Consider the following 20630-nt stretch of genomic DNA (forward strand, 5'->3'; position numbering starts at 1 on the left):
ACCGTTGGGAATGTGTTATGTTTTACACAAAAAATTGCCTGGTTATCTATCATGTGTGTCTAACAGTGCAAAGATTGATCCATAATATTCTTTTCAGCTCCATTGTCTTTTGAGCAATAAAGCCTGGTATAAAAGAGATGGTTTTTATTTTAGCTGGAGAAAAGACTGCTTTTGGAAAACATGAATTTCCAAACATTTCCTGTGATGTGGTAGTTTCTCTTAAAATTTAAACCTCACTCAGGGTCACTTGACAGGTGATGCTCGTTTATTTAATTTTTTCCTCTTCCTCTTTGGCTTTGCTTCCAGAAAACGGGAGGAAGAAAACAAGCGAAAAGAGGCAGAACAGCAGAAAGGAAGGTGTAGCCCAGATTCCTGCAGACCCCCAGCCCTAACGTGTCTGCCCAGCACCCAGGATGAGCCCAGCAGGCAGAGCTGTGCCCCTAGCAAACAGCCTCCTGCTGGCAACACGACCCAGGGCCCTGAGCCAAGAGACTGCAGAGGGTCTCCAGGAGGGCCTCTAGGCAGGGGACCCCAGAAGGAACAGAATGTCTCCTCAGACTTGCAGGGAACAAACTCCAGAAAGCCAAATGGTAGGTGTATTGCCTTTGCCATCTAATGACAATCCATGGACTGTGGGGCTGTTTTGATTGGTATATTTAGACCATTTACATTTAAGGTAATTATTATGTTAGCATTTAAGTCTGCCATTTTATGATTTGTTTTCTATTTGTTTCCTCTGCTTCTCTTTTCTTCCCTTTCTGTGGGTTACTGCAACATTTTTTAGCATTCTATCTTGATTGATTTATAGTTTTTGAGTGTGCCTGTTTCACGGTTGGCAGTTCTTTTTCTTTTAGCACTTGAAAAATACTGTGCCACTTCCTTCTGGCTTTCATGGTTTCAAATGAGAAGTCCCCTGTCATTCAAATCAGTGTTCCTCAGAACGTTCCTGGCTATCATGGCATTTCTCTCTGACTCCTTTCAAGATTTTTTATCTTTAATTTTCAAAAGTTTAATATGATGTGTCTTGGCATGGGATTTTGCAGTTCATTCTATGTGGAGTTCACTTAGTGTGTCAGGGGTTCCAGTGACCACTCCCAGGTTTGGTAATTTGCTAGGAGGACTCACAGGACTCAGCATATGGTTGTACTCACAGCTATGATTTATTATAACAAAAGGACACAAAGCAAAATCAGCAAAGGGAAAAGGTGCATGAAGCCAAGTCCAGAGGAAACCAGGCACAAGCTTCCAAGAGTCCTCTTCCAATGGAGTCACACACAACACACTTAATTCTTTCAGCAATAAATTGTAACAACCAGTTAGACAACCTTTTGTCTACCAGGAAAGCTCACTTGAACTTAGGACTCCAGGATTTTTAGCAGAAGTCAATCTCATAGATACCCTCTGCCTAGCATATGCCAAAATTCCAGACTTCCAGAAGGAAAGCAGGTGTTCAGCATGAGTCGTATTATTTGCACAAAGCAATTCAAGCACATTGAGCCCACTCTTATAAATTAGGGAATGGTGGGACCCCTCCCAAAATCTAAGTGCAGATGCCAACACAGTGAAAAAGGCACATAGTGTCTTAGTATTATGACGATAGTTTTGACCTTGTGGACTCCCAGAAAGGGTCACTGGGATCTCATGATCACTTAATTCAGGGTTTGGACAATTCAATTTGTCTCTCTGAACTTTAATTTCCTTAGCTATAAAATAGGGGGTCTACTCTCTATCCTACAAGACAGTTACGGATATAAATAAAATAATTAATATGGAGTACTTGTTATAGCCCATGACCCACAGTAGGTCTTCAGTAACTATCACTTTTAAGCCATACTGCTAATCTAGCCAAAAACAACTACAAAAAAGTATACATGCATGACCATAAACATTCCTTGGAATATAATTCCATAATCTACTTTACAGCGACAGTGTGTCAGCAATGTAATTCTTAAGGAAAGTGTGATGCTGTGTTACATATTCATCCATTTATTCCTTCAACCAGCTTTAATTAGTCTCCCATCATGGGTCACCCATGTTGAATTTCCTTGAGTTCTTTCTTAGCTTGGGGGCCTTTGCAGGTGACATTTCCTATACTTTATTTTTCAGATCTCAGGGTGAATGTTACTTCTTCTGTACAGCCATATCTCACCACTAAATGATGCTACATTTTCCTGCTATATGCTCTAATACCTCTCCTACATTTCCCTCATATAAAGATCATAACCTTTTACTGTTCTTACTGGTTGACTTTATTTTTTCCACTAGATTGCAAGATCTATAAAGAGCAGGGTTGTTTCAGTTATCTACTGCTATATAATAATAAACCACATAAAAACCAAGTGGCTTAAAACAACAATGTATTATTTCTTGTGATTCTATGGTTTGGTTGGACTGTCTCTCTGTAGGTTTCAGCCATATGGCTATATTCAGATGGAAAGTCAGTTGAATTGCACAGTCTAAGGCAGACTGACTTGAAGGTCTAGCAGTTGATCCTGGCTGTCAGCTGGGATTCCCTGACTCTGCTTTACAAGGCCTTTCATCCTCAAGTAGACTAGACTGGCTTCCTTTCAGAGTGATCCCAGGACAGCACTGTCAGAAAGCAAAGGCAGAAGCTACAAGACCTCTTGAGAAACAGGCTCTAGAATTTGCACATTCTATTGATCAAAAGCAAATTATAAGACCATTCCAGACTAAATGATGTGGAGAAATAGATTCCTCCTTTGTGCATACTAGGATGGGAGTAATTTTTGGCTGTTAAACAATCTATCATAGTTCCTATTTGGTCACAGATTATTCATATTCCTCCCACATGCAAAATATTCTTACCCCTATCTCAGAGCCCCAAAATCTCATCACAATTATCACATCATGCTTGAAGTCTAGGACCTTGAGACCTGTATCAGGTCCAGATGTGGTTCAGGTTCCCCAGGTGGGACTTTATCTGATTCAGAGACCACTCAACCAAAAATATACATTATCAACACCCACGCAGTCAGCAAGCAGTGTGAGACAGGAACGGAATAACCACAGTAGACTCTCCTGTTCCAAAAAGGGGTGTAATAGGAGGCACATAGCAATTCTGAAAGCCAGCTGGTCACACATTGCCAGGGCCCCTACTCTGAGATATGGAATGTTCCTTGATTAGGGTCTCTCGTTTTACTCCTGTGTGGCTTCCTATTCTATTATTCTCCCTGGCTCTTGGTTCTGCCACCTGGATTCTTGGCTCTGCTCTCTGAGAAGTCCTTCCTTTTCCATAAGAAATGGGCCCTGTTTGCAGCCGAGTAGCTTTCTTCATCTGTTCCTGACTGTAGTACACTGGGGACCCAGAGGCTTCTTTTTGTTTCAAAAGCCTCACCAGTTTAGGCTTGAGATACTCTCAGTGATACAATTATCTCAAAAAGCTCACAGGTTTCCTGTGAATCCAGCTGGGTTCATTCCATGTTCCAAAAACCACATCCATAATTATTTTTCAAACAAACTTTTCTTTAATTTGAGTGACTCAGACTTTGTGAGAAAATGTCCTCGAAATTCTTAGAAATTCTTTTGTCTAGCTCAGAGGGCCCACTATGCACCACCTTAAATATTTTTGAGCTCTTAATAAAGGGTGTCATACAGCCATACTGTTGATTTGATTTTTTTGTTTTGAGGCCATATCTTACAATGAGACTCTTGCTGGCTAGAAAGAATAAAAATGTTTACAGTTTTATTTTCTAACCCAGCACATCCTGGATCTTTATGCTTCCTCTAAATTCTGGTTACAAATTAGTTCTTTATTTTCTTACTTTCTCCCCATACCTTGTCATATGCAGCTTAAAAAGCAATTGTTTTCTTCAGCATTCCACCTGGAAATCTCCTGAGCCATATACACATGTTCATTAGGTATCTTCTATATTCTATGTTACTGCAGGTGACAATTTTGCCAGTTATTCTGTCAATGAATAACAAGGCTCACCTTTCTGTAGACTCCAACAGCAATTTCTTCTCTGCTCTTCCCACCTTCACCAACAGTCTCTTCATGGTTCACCAACCAGTCCCAAAGTCATGCCACAAGTTTTAGATTTTTGTTAGGACAGCACCTCTCTTTTTTAGTTATCAGTTTCTGTGTTGGCTATGTCTTATGACATAACAAACTACCCCCAAAAGTAAGTGGCTTAAAACAATAACAGTTTATTTCTCACAGTTCTTGTGAGTTGGCTGGGCAGTTCCTCTGCTGGGTGACCTGAGCTTGTGTGGCTACTAGAAGGCTGACTGGGCTGGAAAGCCCTAAATGGCCTGCTTTATAAGTCTGGCAAGTGGTGCTGTCTGTTGGCGGAGGTGCCTCCATTCTCCTCTGTGTGGCCTTGCATTCTCCAGTAGGCCATCTTCCTCACATACTGTTCTCAGAGCAGTGCTCTAAGAGAGAAAAGGCAGAGGCTGCAAGACATCTTGAGGCCAGTTCTGGGACTCCAGAACTTTGATATCACTTCTACCATATTCTTTTGATCAGAGCAAGTTGCAATGGCAGCCCAGATTTAAGGAAGTAGAGAAATAGACTCCACCTCCGGATGGAAGATGTGGCAATATTACATTACAAAAGTATGTATGTATTAGGATAGGAGGAATCTTTGGCAATTAATCTATCATGAGAGGCAATGTGTCTCTTCTGTATCTCTAGCACCTTGTAGGTGTCTGGCACATAAGAAAGTATTTGTTGAATTTATAGTTACATGGTACTAGCTAGGTGCTGGAGATTCACAGATGAAAGACAGTTCATTAACCACAAGATGAAAAGTATTTATTGGGTATACTCATGTTTTCTTTAACAGAATACCATTTTATGGCAAAGATTTGCTTCTGCACAATTCACTAAATCAGTTATGTATATATTTATCCTGCAGATATATTTTTGAGCCCACACTATGTGCCAGCTATACTGAATTATCAATTAAGGCTAAGGACCATACCATCAGCTTCTTTCCTACAGCAGTGAGCACACATTGGGTACATAGGTAAATATTCTTGACCTGAATTCTCTTAGAAATCACCCATTAAAGGTTAGATTGACTTGGAGTTTACTCTGTACCCCAAGAATTACATATAATCACTGTAACTTCAAACGTGCAATGCTAATAATTCCCCTAATTCAGTGCCCTACCTAACAGAGAGAAGGGGAGCCTAGTAACTTCAGACTTCTTACAGCTACACAAGGTGATTGTGGTTCATGTTAGCCTTATTATAAAACACCCTGAGACAGGTTACACTGCAAGGCAGTCAGATCTACTGTGGACATGATCACATTCTAATGGAGTAGCCTCACATCCTAAAAAATCCATGCTCTTTCAGTGTCTAATAACCAGTCCTTTTTTCCTTTAATTACTCTGATAGTAATAAGACCTCCTCAAGGTGATCCTAGTGCATGGTTTTACAATGATTTTCAAGCTATGTGTGGCTCATCAAATGAATTTAGTGGCTTTAACCAGCATATTTTTTATGGTATAGACTACAAAAGAAAATACAAAAGTACATTGTACATTATAAGAGTAGTACACTCTGTTTCAGTTATATCTACGTATATATACATGTGTGTGTGCCCATGCATGCATATGAGTAAATTGTACCACAATGTAAGATTTATGTCTTGGTATAGGACATTGTCAAAAAATTTTGTAGGTTACTGTTCTAGAACAACTCTGAGACAGGGGAGCTTCTCACTCATTTGAGGCCGGGAAGTGGTGTCCTGAATAAGAGACCTTTGTGAAGAGTCAGATTCTAATATGGAAACAGAAGCTGAGCATCCAGCGTTTGGGGACAGCTGAAAGAAAGGAGGCCAGGGAGACTGCTTTAGATGTAAGGAGAGGGAGCTCCAGTTTTGTGGGCAGCCTTTTCCTCATTCACCTGCCCAAGAGCTGGAAAATAGGGAAGCACTTCTAGGAATCATGACTGACCATAGAGCCTCACTAGCATGATATCCTTAGGAAACCCCAACATCTTTGGGCAAAGGACACCACAAGCCATTTTGTGTTTGGCCACATAAAGAAGAGTTAGAGCTTTCAACTGATCAGTGATCAGGCAGTGTCTACTCGATGAACACCCCAGCAAGAACCCAGAGACAGGAAATACTGACCCCTTCTTTTTCTCTCTCATTCTGTCTCATAGAGAAGGTTAAAGCTTGAGGTCTTTGGAGAGCATCTAATGCAGCCTCCTCAAAACAAGTCAAGAAACTGAGGACCGGAAAGGGGGACTTGTCTAAGGTCTCTTAGCAAGTCAACTGATTTTTTTCTTCTCCCTTATAATAATTCTTCCTTTTTGTTGTTTATAATGTGTGCAAAGCATATTGGTTAAATGCACAAGCTTTGGAATCACACAGCCTAAGTTCATATTTAGATTCTACCACTTACTAGTTGTGTAATTTTGAGCAAGTTACTTAACCTCTCCAGGCCTCAATTTCTTTACTTATAAAAAAAGAGATAATAATGCCTGCCTTAGAAAATTGTGAACCTCAGTGAAATAGCCCATGTAAAGATTTAAGGACAGTGCCTAAAGCACTCTGTAAATGTGAACTGTTATTATAATTAACCTCATTGTTTCAATAGGGAGATGGAAGGAGACATAATCTTTAGAAAGATCACTGTGAGAGACTCTGTACCCCATCCAGACCCAGGCTGAGATGAACTTCCTTGTCATCTCCCAGTGCTGGAAAGCAGATTTTTTGTCTAGATTATCATTTTCCAAAGATATATCCCTTGAAGAATCCTGGCTTCATGTAGAGTCTTGGGTCCAGTTAACTTTCTGCCTGCAAGGCCTCATTTTCTGTTCTTATTTGGATGTTGAAACATAACCAGATATTTAATAAGACCATCCATTGCCCACTCAAATACTACTCCATGCCTAGAAAGTTGTTGGATTAGCTCACATACATATTGCTTTAATTTTCAGTTTTCTCTTTGTTTTTGGCCTCCAGATAGTTCCTTTATTTTCTTAAAAGCATGATGGTGCTTTTAAAAGGATGTCCATTGTATTTTAGTCAGCATTTCTAGGTACTCATAGTGAAAGGCTTCCAGGTTAATTGCCACTATCATGTGATACTATAGGCTAAGCCTGAATATTTTATGTGAACAAATTGTCCTACTGTGCAAGTTTTAGAAAATAAATATTCTTCCGCTTTTTCTTTGTTTCCCCAAGAAACATCCAGAGAACATTCTAAAGGCCAATCTGCCTGTGTCCACTTCAGACCCAGTGAAGGCAGTGATGGAAACAGGCATCCAGGAGTCCCCTCTGTTGAGAAGTCCAGAGGTGAGACAGCTGGTGATCAGCGGTGTGACAAGGGGAAAGGCTTCTTGAAGCAGCCCCCCTGCATTAGGGGGGCTAGGCCTGATGAGAAAGGAGAGGACCCCCATCGGGCAGGTACAAGCCTCCCACAGCAGGACAGCCACCGGAAGCCCAGGAGGTGGCATGACACAGCACCCACAGCCAAATGTGCCCCCCAGAAAAGGCGCATTCAAGAGCTCAAAGGAGGAAGGTGCTCCCCGGCTGGTTCCAGCCGGCCCGGCAGTGCCAGGGGAGAGGTGGTCCATGCTGGGCAGAATCCTCTCCACCATCGCACACCAAGAAGCAAAGTGACACAGGCCAAGCTCACAGGAGGGGTCTATTCAGATGTGCCACAGAGCACAGAGGAGTTGAGGTCAGGAGCCAGGACGATGGGGACATCTATCCTTTATGAGGACGTTCAGGTATCTCAGGAGACTGATCCGGCACCTGGTCCCCCCTCTGGGCAGAATGTGAATATTGACCTTCTCCCCGTAGAGCTCCGACTGCAGATAATCCAGAGAGAAAGAAGTAGGAAAGAGCTGTTTCGCAAAAAGAACAAGGCAGCAGCAGTCATCCAGCGTGCCTGGCGAAGGTAGGAAAATGAGGTGCTGTATCATCTTTGGTTCTTTGGTTGTTCCTGATACCCCTGGCATGACACCTGTGCTCTTCGATGTTTTCCCAGTGAATTCTATGTGGTGGCATGACAAGGCCAATTTCATGGAGCCTGCTCATGAAATTCACACATGTATAGATCTTAATATTAGTAATTTAGATTGTATGAGCTACTTGGAAGATGCTTTTGCCCAGAAAGATGGGAAAGTATCCAGGATAGCATGGTGTAAAGCTGTGATCCCCAACCCATGGGCCGTGGACCAGTACCAGTCTGTGGCCTGTTAGGAACTGGGCCTCACAGCTGGAGGTGAGCAGCGGGCAAGCGAGGGAAGCTTCATCTGTATTTACCATCGGTCCCCATCGCTGGCATCGCCATCTGACCTCTGCCTCCTGTCAGATCAGCAGCGGCATTAGATTCTCATAAGAAGCGTGCAACCCTACTGTAAACTGCACATGCGAGGGATCCAGGTTGCACGCTTCTTATGAGAATCTAATGCCTGATGATCTGAGGTGGAACTGAGGTGGTGATGCTAGTGCTTGGGAATGGCTGCATATAAAGATTATCATTAGCAGAGAGGTTTTACTGCCCAATAAATGGAATGTGCTTGAATCATCCTGAAACCACTCCCTGCAGTCCGTGGAAAAATTTTCTTCCATGAAACTGGTCCCTGGTGCCGAAAAGGTTGGGGACCTCTGGTGTAAAGGAAAAAGCCCTGGGTTTGTAACCGTGAAGCCTGAGGTTCAGGTGAAGCTCTAACAGGTTATGAGACTTTGGGCAAATCACTTGGCCTCTCTCGTCCTCAGTTTCCTCATCTATAAAACAGATTTAACCCTTGTTGCACCTGTCCTGTTTATATGACAGGTTGTTAAAATGAGATAATAGTGCATGCTTCATAATTTGTAAAGTACTACACACAGAAGACATTTTTTTTCTTTTTATGTCTTTAGTACCCAGGAATTAGTCATATTCCAAATATCTAAACCAGGCCAGGTGTGGTGGCTCACGCCTGTAATCCTAGCACTGTGGGAGGCCGAGGCAGGTGGATCCTTTGAGCTCAGGACTTGGAGACCAGCCTGAGCAAGAGTGAGACTCCGTCTTTAAAATAAAAATTAAAAAAAAAAAATACCTAAACCAAGACCTGGATATAATGGATTGAGTTGACCAAAATTTATTACATAAGCCTACCTGAGCTCAAAACATGGAGCAGGTGCTGGCAGTGGGGTGGAGGCTGTCCTAAAAGACTGACCATGTATGGTAGAGACAAATACCTCTAGGGAGTAATTAAGGGAGGATGAGAGGAGTCCTTTGCTACCAGTTTTCACGTATCTCATAATCTCCTTCATGCTTGTAGGTTTACTAGGGCCTAAATCTAGATTAGGGCTGACACTGATGACGGTACCCAGGGAAAGGCCAAACCCGTGGCCGACAGGAAGGAGTTATGTGGCCTCTATCACTGGGGAGAGGCAGACTGAGAGGGGACAGGCAAGCAAATCACTGTGAGCCCAAGCATGCCGAGTATCAAGGCCCATCAGGAGAAAAAGAAAAAAGGGACTGAGAGAACACTGACACTGGCAGAGAAGAGAGAGCAAGGTAGATCCTTTGGAGGTCCAGGGAGAGGCCTCAGGGAATATCATGCCAAAGACTGCCTAACCCAGAGCCACGCGATCTGGTTAGTAATTGCCCAGCCTTTGCTGTAAAGCTGCAGTCCCCAACCCCTGTGTCCTTGTGTCTGTTCAAGCTCTCAGCCACTGACAAAGTCCTCTCTCGTGCCTGATCTCATTGGATCTCCCAGCCCCATCAGGAATCCAGCATGACAGCGATCACTATCCCCCCATTTTTCAGACAGGAGAGGAAAAATGACTTGTGCTTATGGCGCAGATCCAGCACTTGAACCTTTGAGTCGAATCCAAGGGCCTCCTCTTACATTATGAGTGAAGTTAGTCTTTGCCGTGGTCAAGATGACACAGGCGGAGGCGGGCCTGAGAGCAGGCCGGATGGTGCTCACACGCGCCGAGGCAGCCACCGGGAGGGGTGATGTCGTTACTGCCATTGTTAATACGGGCAGTTAGCATGTATTGGGTGCTTGTGCCAGAAACTGTTTGAAGTAGTTTTACATACATTATTAAGTCATTTAATTGCCACAATAACCCTGAGAGGTAGGTATTGCTGTTACCCCCATTCCACAGATAAGGACACTGGGGCACAGAGAAGTTAAGCAACTTCCCTATGTTGCAGAGCTAGTGAGCGCCACGCTGGTTGTGCGCCGAGACATGCCTCTGGAGCCACAGATGGAAGTGGCCATTGCTCCCCTTCCTTGGGGACTTATGCTAGGACACGCGCTGGCTGCTGTCCAGAGGAACTTCTGTTAAGTCTTTTGGCTGAAACCTGGGATCCGAGCAGGCCAGCAACGGTGGTCACGTCGGGCCCCACAGCTGCTCCCTAGCTGCAATGTCTCCTTCTGCCCGTCTGTTCTTTGACTCCTTTGAAGAGTTGGAAGCTGACAGGTGCTGTCAGTGAGTGTCCAGAGGAGCCAGTGAGCCTTCCGTCGTCCCCCTCAAGAACAGTGGGCTCATGGTCTAACGTACCCACCTGGGAAGGCAGCACTGCAGGCCCCTCTGGCTGTGCCATTGTGCAATTCTGAGGCCTGGGGACATCCACTCCCAGACAGCTCGTGGGATGCTGCGCATTGTGGAAAGCCACGTTTGGTGACAGTAAAAATACTTTCACTGATTCTGTTACATTTTAACTACAGGAGTCTAAAGTGTTGTCCTGGAACAGTGTGCCTGACACCAAACCTAAGGAGCAGGAGGGGAGGGGTAGCGGACAGGGCTTGACACCTAAGCGCTCAGTAAATGCAGGCTGTAGTTCCAGGGGCATGCTGAGGGTGGAGAAAGGAAGCTAGAAAGTAAGCAGGGAGGGGTGTGCAGACCGAGCCTTGGGCACTGAGAAAATGAAACCTGGTCTTAACATTAAGTGTGAGTCTTATTACCAGTTAAGAACTTGACTGTTGTAAAGACTGAAACCAGATGCTGGACAAGCTGGGCTGGAAGGTTGCCATGGTTAAGGCAGTTGCTGTGCAAAGCCCTTCAGCTTCACCTGAACAAGCAAAAGCTGCCTTCCTGGCAGCGCTTCTCCAGCATGTTCTGGGGGTAAGCAAGGGTAGGCTGGGCCATGGAGAGCCCTGGAGGAAAGGAACTAGTGGACAAGTGAAGATTCTCAGCAAGCCAGGGAGTGTGTGTTCTCCTTGGGAACAGGAGAATGGCTGTTACTGTCACCACGAGGACCACTGTGTCCCCGGACGCAGACTCACAGTCTTAGTACCAGAGTTGATTCGGTGGAAGCTGTGCCCACTGACAGCTGAAACTACTAACAGCTTTGGCCAATACTTGGGCTTCCCCGTGAACTCGCTGCCCATAAGAGCAGAGGGAAGACAGTCGGCATCTCAAACGGGAGAAACTGAATTATGGAGCAGCAGTGCCTCATCACCCTCGCTTTTCGGAAATGCGGCACATGTTGTAGTAGAGGGATGCCGTGGTGTGTCACTCTCCAGGAAACAGAAGGAACATACAGGGTGACTGGAACCAGCCTTTGGGGAGAGGCCACACCATGCACTGCAAGGAGCTTTTAGCAGACTCAGGACAACAATTCTCGTTTAGTGTATTGTAAAATCAGGGATGGGGCTGGTTGGTCTCTACAGCTACCTGTAGGCTCACCAGGAGTAAATACTGCTGCAGACACTGAACACTGATGCAGCTTTCCTTTGGAGGCTTCAAAACAGTTGTGTTCAATAGTAAGCACCAAGTAAGTCCTAGACGTAAACACAGCCATCGTCCCCCTGTCCCTCTCCCACTCCAAGCCCCACCCCCTAGCAGAATGGTCTTAGGAAAGCACAACTCTTACCTTTCTTTGCCTGTCTTCTTAAAATACTCGGTGGGTCCCATCACGTGCAGAATGCATACCAAAGTCCTCAGCGGTGTTTGGCTGTTGGGCCAGACAGCCCTGGATTTGAATGGTGGTTTCTCCCGGCTCAAGCTGTGTGACCTTCTGCTTCACAGGGAAAGTACCTGGTATATAGCAGGCCCTCAACAAACGTGGGCTCCTTCCACAGTGTAGCCTCCTTCCCTCGCCAAATACACAATGCTTCCGCCACACTGCATTACTGACTTTCTTGCACAAATGCCCACGTCTCTGTTTGTGCCAATTCTGCTGTGTAGAATGCACTTCTCTGCCTGGTGAGCTCCTATGCATCCTTTCAAATCCAGCGCAGATATTAGCCTGTAAAGCCTTACCGAACCACCACAAACTGTCAGTCCTGCATCTGTCCCCACACCCGCTAGAGGTCCTTGCTCTTGGACAGTACTTCTCATACTGCACTTGTTACACATCCGCCTGTCCCACTACTGTGTGAGCTCCGTGAGGGCAAAGACTCATCTGAGCCCTAGTTCAGGAAGTATTTGATGATGGAAAAGACAAAATTCAACATTCGACATGCTGCCACTAATATTAGGAATGGGAACTTTAATGAACCTCCCAGTTCAGCAAATACTATTCCCATAACTTCTGGGAACCCTAAGGAAATTTAGTTCTCTCAGTATTGTGATCTCAAAGCCTTTGCTCTGCTCTGACCCCACCAGCTACCAGCTCAGGAAGCACCTGTCCTACCTTCTGCATATGAAGCGGCTTGGAGCTGGCAACGTGGACAGATGGAACCGAGAATGTACAGTGTTGCTCCTCCAGGTTTGGAGGAAGGAACTGGAACTAAAGCTCCCAAAGACCATCGCAGTAAGCAGGGCCCCCAAGAGTCCATCCAAGGGCACCTCAGGCACAAAGTCGACCAAGCACTCGGTGCTCAAGCAAATCTACGGTAATTATCCTCTGGGCACTTTGTAGTTTATAACAGGCACCCCAGAGGGTGCCAAAGCAGAGTCTGAGATGGGGCTTAATTATACTGCACAAACCTCCATTAAGATACAAACTTTCTTATTCTGCTTTCAAGCATCAAGAGAATTCTCAGTACCATTTAGTGCCTCCCTTCCACCAGTCCTGGGTCAGAATCCTACTTTTGTGAGGCATTCTGGCATCTCAGCCCCGAGAGCATTCCAGCCAAGAGATTCTCCACTGGGCTCCATGACTGAAAGCCTCACCATTAGACCTCTCCACACCTCTGCTTCGCCCATCGGGGAGTCTAGACTTGGCTAGACTCTGCCTGCCTCACTTTGACCCTTCCTGTGCTAACAGAGTACAGGGTTGCCCTTCTGTGGGAATGCCCCAGACCCAAGCACTATAGTAAATACTTGTTCAGCAGATTAACTGGTGTGAATTGAAACATTTTTATCTCTGGAAAGAGCCCATCCAAATAAAATAGAGAACAAGCCTGGCTAGCTCCCCACCAGAAAAAAGCTGAGCTGTCCAGGCAGCAAAATCACAGGACTCTGCTCTGGGCCTGCGTGGTTCTACATCATACCTAATTTATCTTGGCAGACACCTGCATGCTCAAGCCTTTACCTTAATAAGGAATTTAAAACTTGGTCAGGCCACAGCTGTCACTGGTCAAAGATAAATGACAGTTGGTTAATTTCAGGTTGTTCTCAAGAAGGGAAAGTACATCATCCCCCAAGATCTGCAAAAGCCCCCTCTGTGCTGCGTCTCAATTCAGGTAAGGCAGCCACTGCACTTGGCAAAGCAGTGCAGGGGGAAAAAAAAAAAAAAAACTTTCATTATGCTTGAGTGAATTAAAGAATAGTTTCAAAAACAGAACTGTCCGATAGAACTACTAGAGAAGTGGGAGAACATGGGGAAGTGTTTTCCTTTTTTGTTTCATCCAGAACAGGGATGGCCAGGGTTTTCCAGTGGTCATGTTATTTCAGGCCTGCATGTGTTTTGTATCCTCCTTTCATGGGATCATTACTGCAGTCAACAGCTGTCTCCATCAGAGGCAAATTATCTTCACAACCAAAAGCTATTTATTATTATTAACATCACCTCTGGCATAAGATATAAATGGGAGCTGTTACTATCACTTTTACATACTTGTTCACATGAAGGAAAAGTGTAAATGCTGTCCTCCTTCACCGGAATACTTTGGGAACCGTTTTCCCTTTTTGGTGTCACATTAAGGTCCTCCATCTCCTTCCCCGAGATGGGAAGAACACCATGAACAGGACACTGATACCATGTCCAGCTCAGGATCAACTGTGTACTTTCACTCATGTAGGAGAAGCTCAGGGAACTTTCTTTTCAACCACAAGACAGGAGTGTTTTACTTAGCCCTCTTCATTCACGCCGGCATTTAATATGGGTGATAAGTTCAGTGCTGTCAGCAGCTAATGCCAGGTCCGGTGTTTCTCGTGGGTGGCTATGGCAACACGCTGCCCCCGCCCTCCCTCATCCACACAGCCCTCCTGCAGGAACAGAGTGCAGCTGGGAAGGTGAACAATGACTGTCAGCATGAACTTTAACATTCATTTAGTTTTTGATGGGGAGAAAAAGCTGGAGGTGGGGGACAGAGTAATTACTGCCAAATCTTTACCTAGAGTTGGGCAACTCATGTCATACAGGCAGGCTGATCAGGGAGTAGTGGGTGGGGTGGTTAGAAACTTTCAAAGGAATTAAGGCCCACAGTTCTATGGGGGGGAATCTTTCATTATACTTGAGTGAAGTGAAGAACAGTTTCAAAAACAGAACTATCAGATATAACTACTAGAGAAGTGGCATTTTGATAATCAAATACTAGTATAAATTAAGTAATCAGATCATTTTTCACTTTGTCTTAAGAAAAAAACAAATCAAGGACTACCATGGTTTTTTAAAATGGAGGTTTTTTGGGGGCTTAAAAGGTTTTTAGTTTAGGGACTTGGCGGGGACAGAGTAAAAAAATTCGAAGAAATACTTTATGGTTTTTTAGCACTTCCTATGAACCAAGCAACTTGTTTGTCCTACATGTATTTCTGACTAGTTTGAAAGGTTTGAAATTGGATAAGGACAAAATAAAGAGAATCTTTTCCTAACTCCAAACTTAGAGGGACACAAGGTTTTGTTAGGCCCAACCCCACCCATTATGCATTAACCAGTTAATAAAGCTGGTCAGACAGAGCTGCTAGGTCCAGTTTAGTGGAAGCCTCATGGTGTTACAGACACCATGTCTGTAATTGTAGTAGTTTCTATGAGATGGGCACGACTGGGACACACACAGGAGATGTGGACTCAAACTGAACCAACAAGAGAGCATTAACTTTGGTCTTTAGTTTGAATGAAAAACTTTTTCATTTTTTGCCTTAAGAATTCCATAGGGTTAAGGACTTTCTGATTTTGGTCAGTTTTATTCAGTTTTAGAAAACTGCTTGACATGTTATAGATGCTCAAATATTTGATAAATGAATTATTGTTGCTCCTACCCTCCAACTTGGGGAGACCCCCCCCAAGTCTTTAATAGTACCTTTACTATTTAAAAAGGAAGAAACAGGCCAGGTGCAGTGGCTCATGCCTGTAATCCTAGCACTTTGGGAGGCAGAAGTGGGAGGACCACGTGAGGCCAGGAGTTTGAAACCAGCCTGAGCAAGAAAGAGAAAGACCCTGTCGCTACAAAAAATAGAAAATTAGCCAGACGTGGTGGTACATGCCTGTAGTCCCAGTCAGGAGGCTGAGACAGGAGGATCACTTGAGTCCAGGAGTTTTGAGGTTGCCGTGAGCTATAATAATGACACCGCACTCTTGCCCAGGTAACAGAGCAAGACTCAGTCTTAAATAAATGAGTAAAATATTAATAAAAAGGAAGAAACAAAGTGACATGGATATAGTAAAATGACAGCCTCCTTGCACCGTTTCTCTACATGCATTTGGGAGACAGTGAAACAATCAATCCCTGCTCACGTCAGTCTTCATCTGCCCTGCAGACCGCCCACCAAGAGTATCAGCAAAGACTTTTATTGATACACACATGCCTGGCCCATCTCTTTAAATAAAAGAATTCCCTTTAAAATTCCATTTCAGTGAATGAAATAACCACAACTCAAGTGATTATTAGTAATGGCATCCTCTGTATGAATCTACTATATTCCTGCCCACCTGCAAAGGGGTACACAACCCAATTCAAGATACAGTGAAGCCAAAAACATGCCCAAGTTTCAAAAACAGTTCACCTTAAAATAATTTTGTTGAACCAGGAAAGAAAAATTAAGACATATTATGTTTGTTGCTTTTTAAAACTACTCAACTTTTAATATTTTGTTTATATGCTCCACAGAAAGAAGCAAACTATAGCAGTGTCTTCAGCAAGGTCTCTCAACCATTTGGAGCCTCAGTATCCCTCATTTGTTAAAAGTACATCACTAATGTTTTCTGACTATGGCAGCCTAAAAATTTGTTAATTCAGGTCATAAAAAGACCTCAAAAATCCATTTTAAGTTTGATATTCTATCAATATCTTTCTTGAGGATCTGAATAGTTTTCAAACAAACATTTTCTGGAATGGACTACTGCAAAGTATGTGGAACAAGAGAGTTAAAAGATGTGTTACATGTTTATATGTTGTTATGTGAGAGAGAACACAGAAAGATATATTAGTTATTCCAGGCAGACTGAAGACTGAAGACCTGGGTTCCAGTCCCAGCTCAAACCCCCACCCTCTCCCAAATTTGTGCCTTGAAAAGATTTCCCGTATCTTTGAGATTATAGAAAATGCAAGATTAATAAGTTATCCTGCTTCTATAGTAAACTAGCCCATCACTCCAGGGATAGCTCAAACCTAAATCCTTTTCCCTCACCACCAATGAACTCTTCCCTTCAGCATTAAAATTAATAACCTGAATATCTGGTATTTGTTTTTAACAGTGAGCAACTTGCAGTGTATACATCTCCTTGAAAACAGTGGAAGATCAAAGAACTTTTCTTATAACCTGCAATCAGCTACTCAATCAAAAAACAAAACAAAACTCCGACTGCCTGTGGAGGAAGACCGTGTTCGAGGGAGCTGGAATAGATAGTGCAGAGTTCTGATTCTCCGCTGATTATCTTTTACATCTTGGGAAAACTTTAGTATCTATGCCTGAAGCCTTATTAGCCTACAAATGCGGTAACTCAAAATGTTAGAGTATTTTCTTTCTGCTTTTACGTAGTACTGTTTTGGAAACCATCAGAACATAAGCACTAAAGCAGTTTCTGGGTTGGGATTTCTGCCGGCTAGCTGGTGCAGGCCTGGTTTCTTGTCTGAAGTGATGAACCTAAATGAGCTGGGGAGCCTGTCCCACGGCAGCCTTCATCTCACTACTTTCCTGGACAGACTTCATCAGACACATCCTCACTGTGCCTTCAACATTATCAGTATTAAATTTTAGATCAGAATCGTGACCCCGTGTTTCCATTTAGAAATTGTCCATAAGACCATGAGTGTATTCTTTTGGTTCTTTACACATTATCATTCCCATATTAGCCTCTGAAGGCCACAGGTTGCTGCCATGTCCTCTGAATGGCTTTCTCACTGCTGAGCACCAACAGCAGTGTCACAGTATCAAGGAATCAGTCAGGTAGTGTTCATGTGGCTTTGTGCCAGCTCAGGCCTCAGTGTTCCACTTACATTTTCTGACCAACTTGTACAAGTGAGCAATCTTCACAAAAATGCTGTTCCTGCTGGCAGGGAAGATTGTGCTAACTACACACATTCTAATTCTCTAAGAACACCTAGTTTAAATAAAATCCTGTGATTCTGGGCTCTTTCACATTAGTAAGGAAAAGGCTGCTGTGGGAGAGTATAAACAGGAGGCACAGTGATGTGGCTTACAAGTATTTTCAGGGTTGCTTCCATTTTCTTAAGACCAGTGCCACTCCTGTGCTGTCAGTAAGAGACGGGACGCAGTGAAGTGAACACTTAAGTAAGGTTCCTTGATTTTCAGTTTGCTAATTAAATTTTAATATTATTTTCATCATTATTAAAACACAAAGAATGAAGTTTGTCTAGATGAGATTACAAAGACTCGGCTGATTTCTCGATAACTAACGGAAGGTACCACAGTATCATTCTGTATTTTCTAATACCTAGCACCTATGAAATGAGAATGTTCTACCACCAGTCACACATACCATGTGTTGTGAGTCCAGGAAGCCAGGCTGTGCATGAGTGGAAACACCCAAGTGTTATTTTCCTACTTCAGTTCAACGGAAAATTCACAAACTTCTTTAAAAGTTCAGCTTTAATGACAAACATTTATTACATCAATCTTTCTTCAAAATAAGATAGAAGTGAATAAACAATTTCAACCAGGAGGTACCATGGCCTCTTCAATACACTGTGCTCAGTGCACTGGGCCCCTGGGGATGCCCAGTGATGTGCATGTTGAAGCAGTAATGTAGGTCTGTGAGCCACTGCTCCTGAACACCTCCACTCCTCAACGTCTGGAAAGAAAAACAAGAGTAACTTGAGAACTGTACCAAAATCGCTATGCTACCTGACGGTATTTTTCACACCCAAACATTTCTCAGAGCATTGGCCACACTATCCACATCTGTAAATCACCACGGGAAGTCTGCCTGGAGAAGGGGAACTATTAACTGGGCATTCCCACAGGTGGTGAAAATTCCTAGCTACATCCTCAAGTGCTACCGGATTCTTGAGTCTATTCTCCTCTGCCCAGGAGACGAGTAATGAAATGTCACCATTGACCATCCCTACACACCCCTGATCCCTCCCCTTGGCATTCTAGTATCTCATGATCTTTACACTAACATCAACTGAGAATGGTTCTACTGGGCGACTGACAATTTCTGTCAATCTCGTCTTTATGGAGGTGGGCTTATTCTCCAAACTGAGAATAATCCAAGTTCTTGATTTTTCTTCCCTTCTACTAATTCTGAATGATTCCACTGCCACTTCCATGACTTCTACGAAAGCTACTAAGAATATTCAGAATGAGCACCTCTGTAACATGCATGTAAAAGCTCTATTACTCCAAACTATTACTACATACCTCAATGAATAACCCCTGAAATCAAACACCTATACAAAATACCTCTTTAACCCTCCCACACCAAAAACACCAAAGGAATCCGAGACATCAGAGCTGCCCTCAAACACACAGCCAAAGGCAGAAAGCCAACCATCAGACAAAGCTGAAATCTGCAACTTCCTTCTTCTTTCTCTTACTTTCCAGTGAACTAAATGACTAGAAATTGGCCTGAAGTTTATTCCTGCTAAATAATTTCCTTAATGATAGCTAACAATTACTGAGCATTTAACAAATGTCAGGTACACTAAAATCTTTACTTGGACAATCTCACGTAATGGTCACCAAAACTCAATAAAGTTAGCATTATTCCCATTTTTACAGATAGGAAAACAAGCGTGGATAGGTAAGAAAGGAAAATAAAAACCTCACCAAGCGATCACAGTTAATCAATAGAGTCTGTATCATAGTCTAGGTAGGAATGACTCTGATGCCCACACCTTTTCAAACTAAGCTGCCTGGTGCCACCTTCATTCAGTTCGAGTATTTTAAGGCTTTTATTATTGATTCTGAAATCTGAGACATCCCCCTTGTGAAGTCACAGTCAGGTCCCAGACAGAAGCCCCAAGCAATCACCACACTGGGCTTAATTCCAGGAGTCAGGAATGCTCAGGAACTCTACCCTCGCAAAAGCACCGCCCTCATTCCCCTCTCATGAATCCACTCTTACACTAATAGTACAAAGCCCCTACTGCCATGCTTCTTACCGTGATATTCTTAATGATCTGCTGCACCAAGATCGCATTGGTCAGCATGTGAGTCCTGAGGGGTGCGTGCTGGAGTAGCAGGCGGAGCAGCTGGCCCACCACAGGAAGCTCCTCAGGCCCAACTCTGTTCACCCGCAGGCTCTGCAGCATCAACCTGAGGACTCGAGGCAGGAGGGTCAGGATGGAGACACAGACCCCCCAGAGCTTATCCCTGTAATAATGGAGACAGAAATGAGTCAGTGAGCCAACACATAGAGGAAAAATCCACCTTTCCACATTCCCCCAAACTGAAATGTCCTTTTAAAAAACATGTTTTTTGACAAAACACCACAAACCCATAACTAACAAGAACTGGGTTCATCAAAACTAAATAAGCAAATCCAATGAAGAACTGGCTGCTCTACCCTATTTATGGGTTTAGGAAGCCTAGCCATCAGCACATTCCCCAGGCTTAATAAGACAGTCTTGAAGCTCTAGTGATCACATATAACACAGAAGCAGCCAGAAACAGAATGATCTACACATGCATACCCGTTATTCATCACCACTGGACATTGTCTGCAAAGAGAAAGATGTCCTCACCAGGAGCAAGAATGGATTTCAGAAAATAGCCAATAAGGGGACTATTACTGCACCCTTACTAGGTCATGGTAAATCCAAATTTCAATTAACACCATTCTCTTAGGATCTTTATAGAGCAGAAACAAAAATTTTTACAGTAGAGAAGGGTAAACTTCAGAGCTAGCCTACCCACATTCTAGAAATACTCATTTGGAGGGAGAGTATTGTAACTGCTAAAAACTCTGACCAGTCTGTTGCAGTTTATGTAACAGGAGCACATAATCTTTCTAAGAGAACTTCCAGTACCCAAATCTTTCTAAGAGAACTTAACTACTACCAGGTCCCGAGGGAGCAGCCCTTTTACCATATGACCAACCTTCATGACGTCACATATAGTAACTGCATCTAAGGTGAATAATGAATCCATTCTAGGCCGGCCAGATCCTCTTACTTAAAGAGGCTTTATTC

General features: G+C 43.6%; 2 protein-coding genes across 2 annotated transcripts in view; one reads left to right on the plus strand and one right to left on the minus strand.

Annotated features, from left to right (window-relative positions):
- INVS (inversin) overlaps positions 1-17046 on the plus strand; it is a 161632-nt gene extending 144586 nt beyond the window's left edge. The window contains exons 12-16 of the mRNA XM_012638269.1: positions 307-590; positions 7162-7879; positions 12535-12764; positions 13482-13556; positions 16730-17046. Of these exons, the coding sequence (XP_012493723.1) occupies positions 307-590; positions 7162-7879; positions 12535-12764; positions 13482-13556; positions 16730-16881 (1459 nt within the window). The 3' untranslated portion in view covers positions 16882-17046. The remainder of the gene's footprint in view (positions 1-306; positions 591-7161; positions 7880-12534; positions 12765-13481; positions 13557-16729) is intronic.
- Positions 17047-18066: 1020 nt separating this feature from the next.
- Positions 18067-20630, minus strand: part of TEX10 (testis expressed 10) — a 44267-nt gene continuing 41703 nt past the window's right edge. Inside the window, exons 13-14 of the mRNA XM_012638270.1 lie at positions 19602-19898; positions 18067-18286 (exon numbers count right to left, since the gene is read on the minus strand). Coding sequence (XP_012493724.1) covers positions 18173-18286; positions 19602-19898 — 411 coding nt within the window. The 3' untranslated portion in view covers positions 18067-18172. The remainder of the gene's footprint in view (positions 18287-19601; positions 19899-20630) is intronic.

This window comes from Propithecus coquereli, unplaced genomic scaffold, assembly GCF_000956105.1.
Source record: "Propithecus coquereli isolate 6110/MARCELLA unplaced genomic scaffold, Pcoq_1.0 Scaffold128, whole genome shotgun sequence".
NCBI classification, from domain to species: Eukaryota; Metazoa; Chordata; class Mammalia; order Primates; family Indriidae; genus Propithecus; species Propithecus coquereli.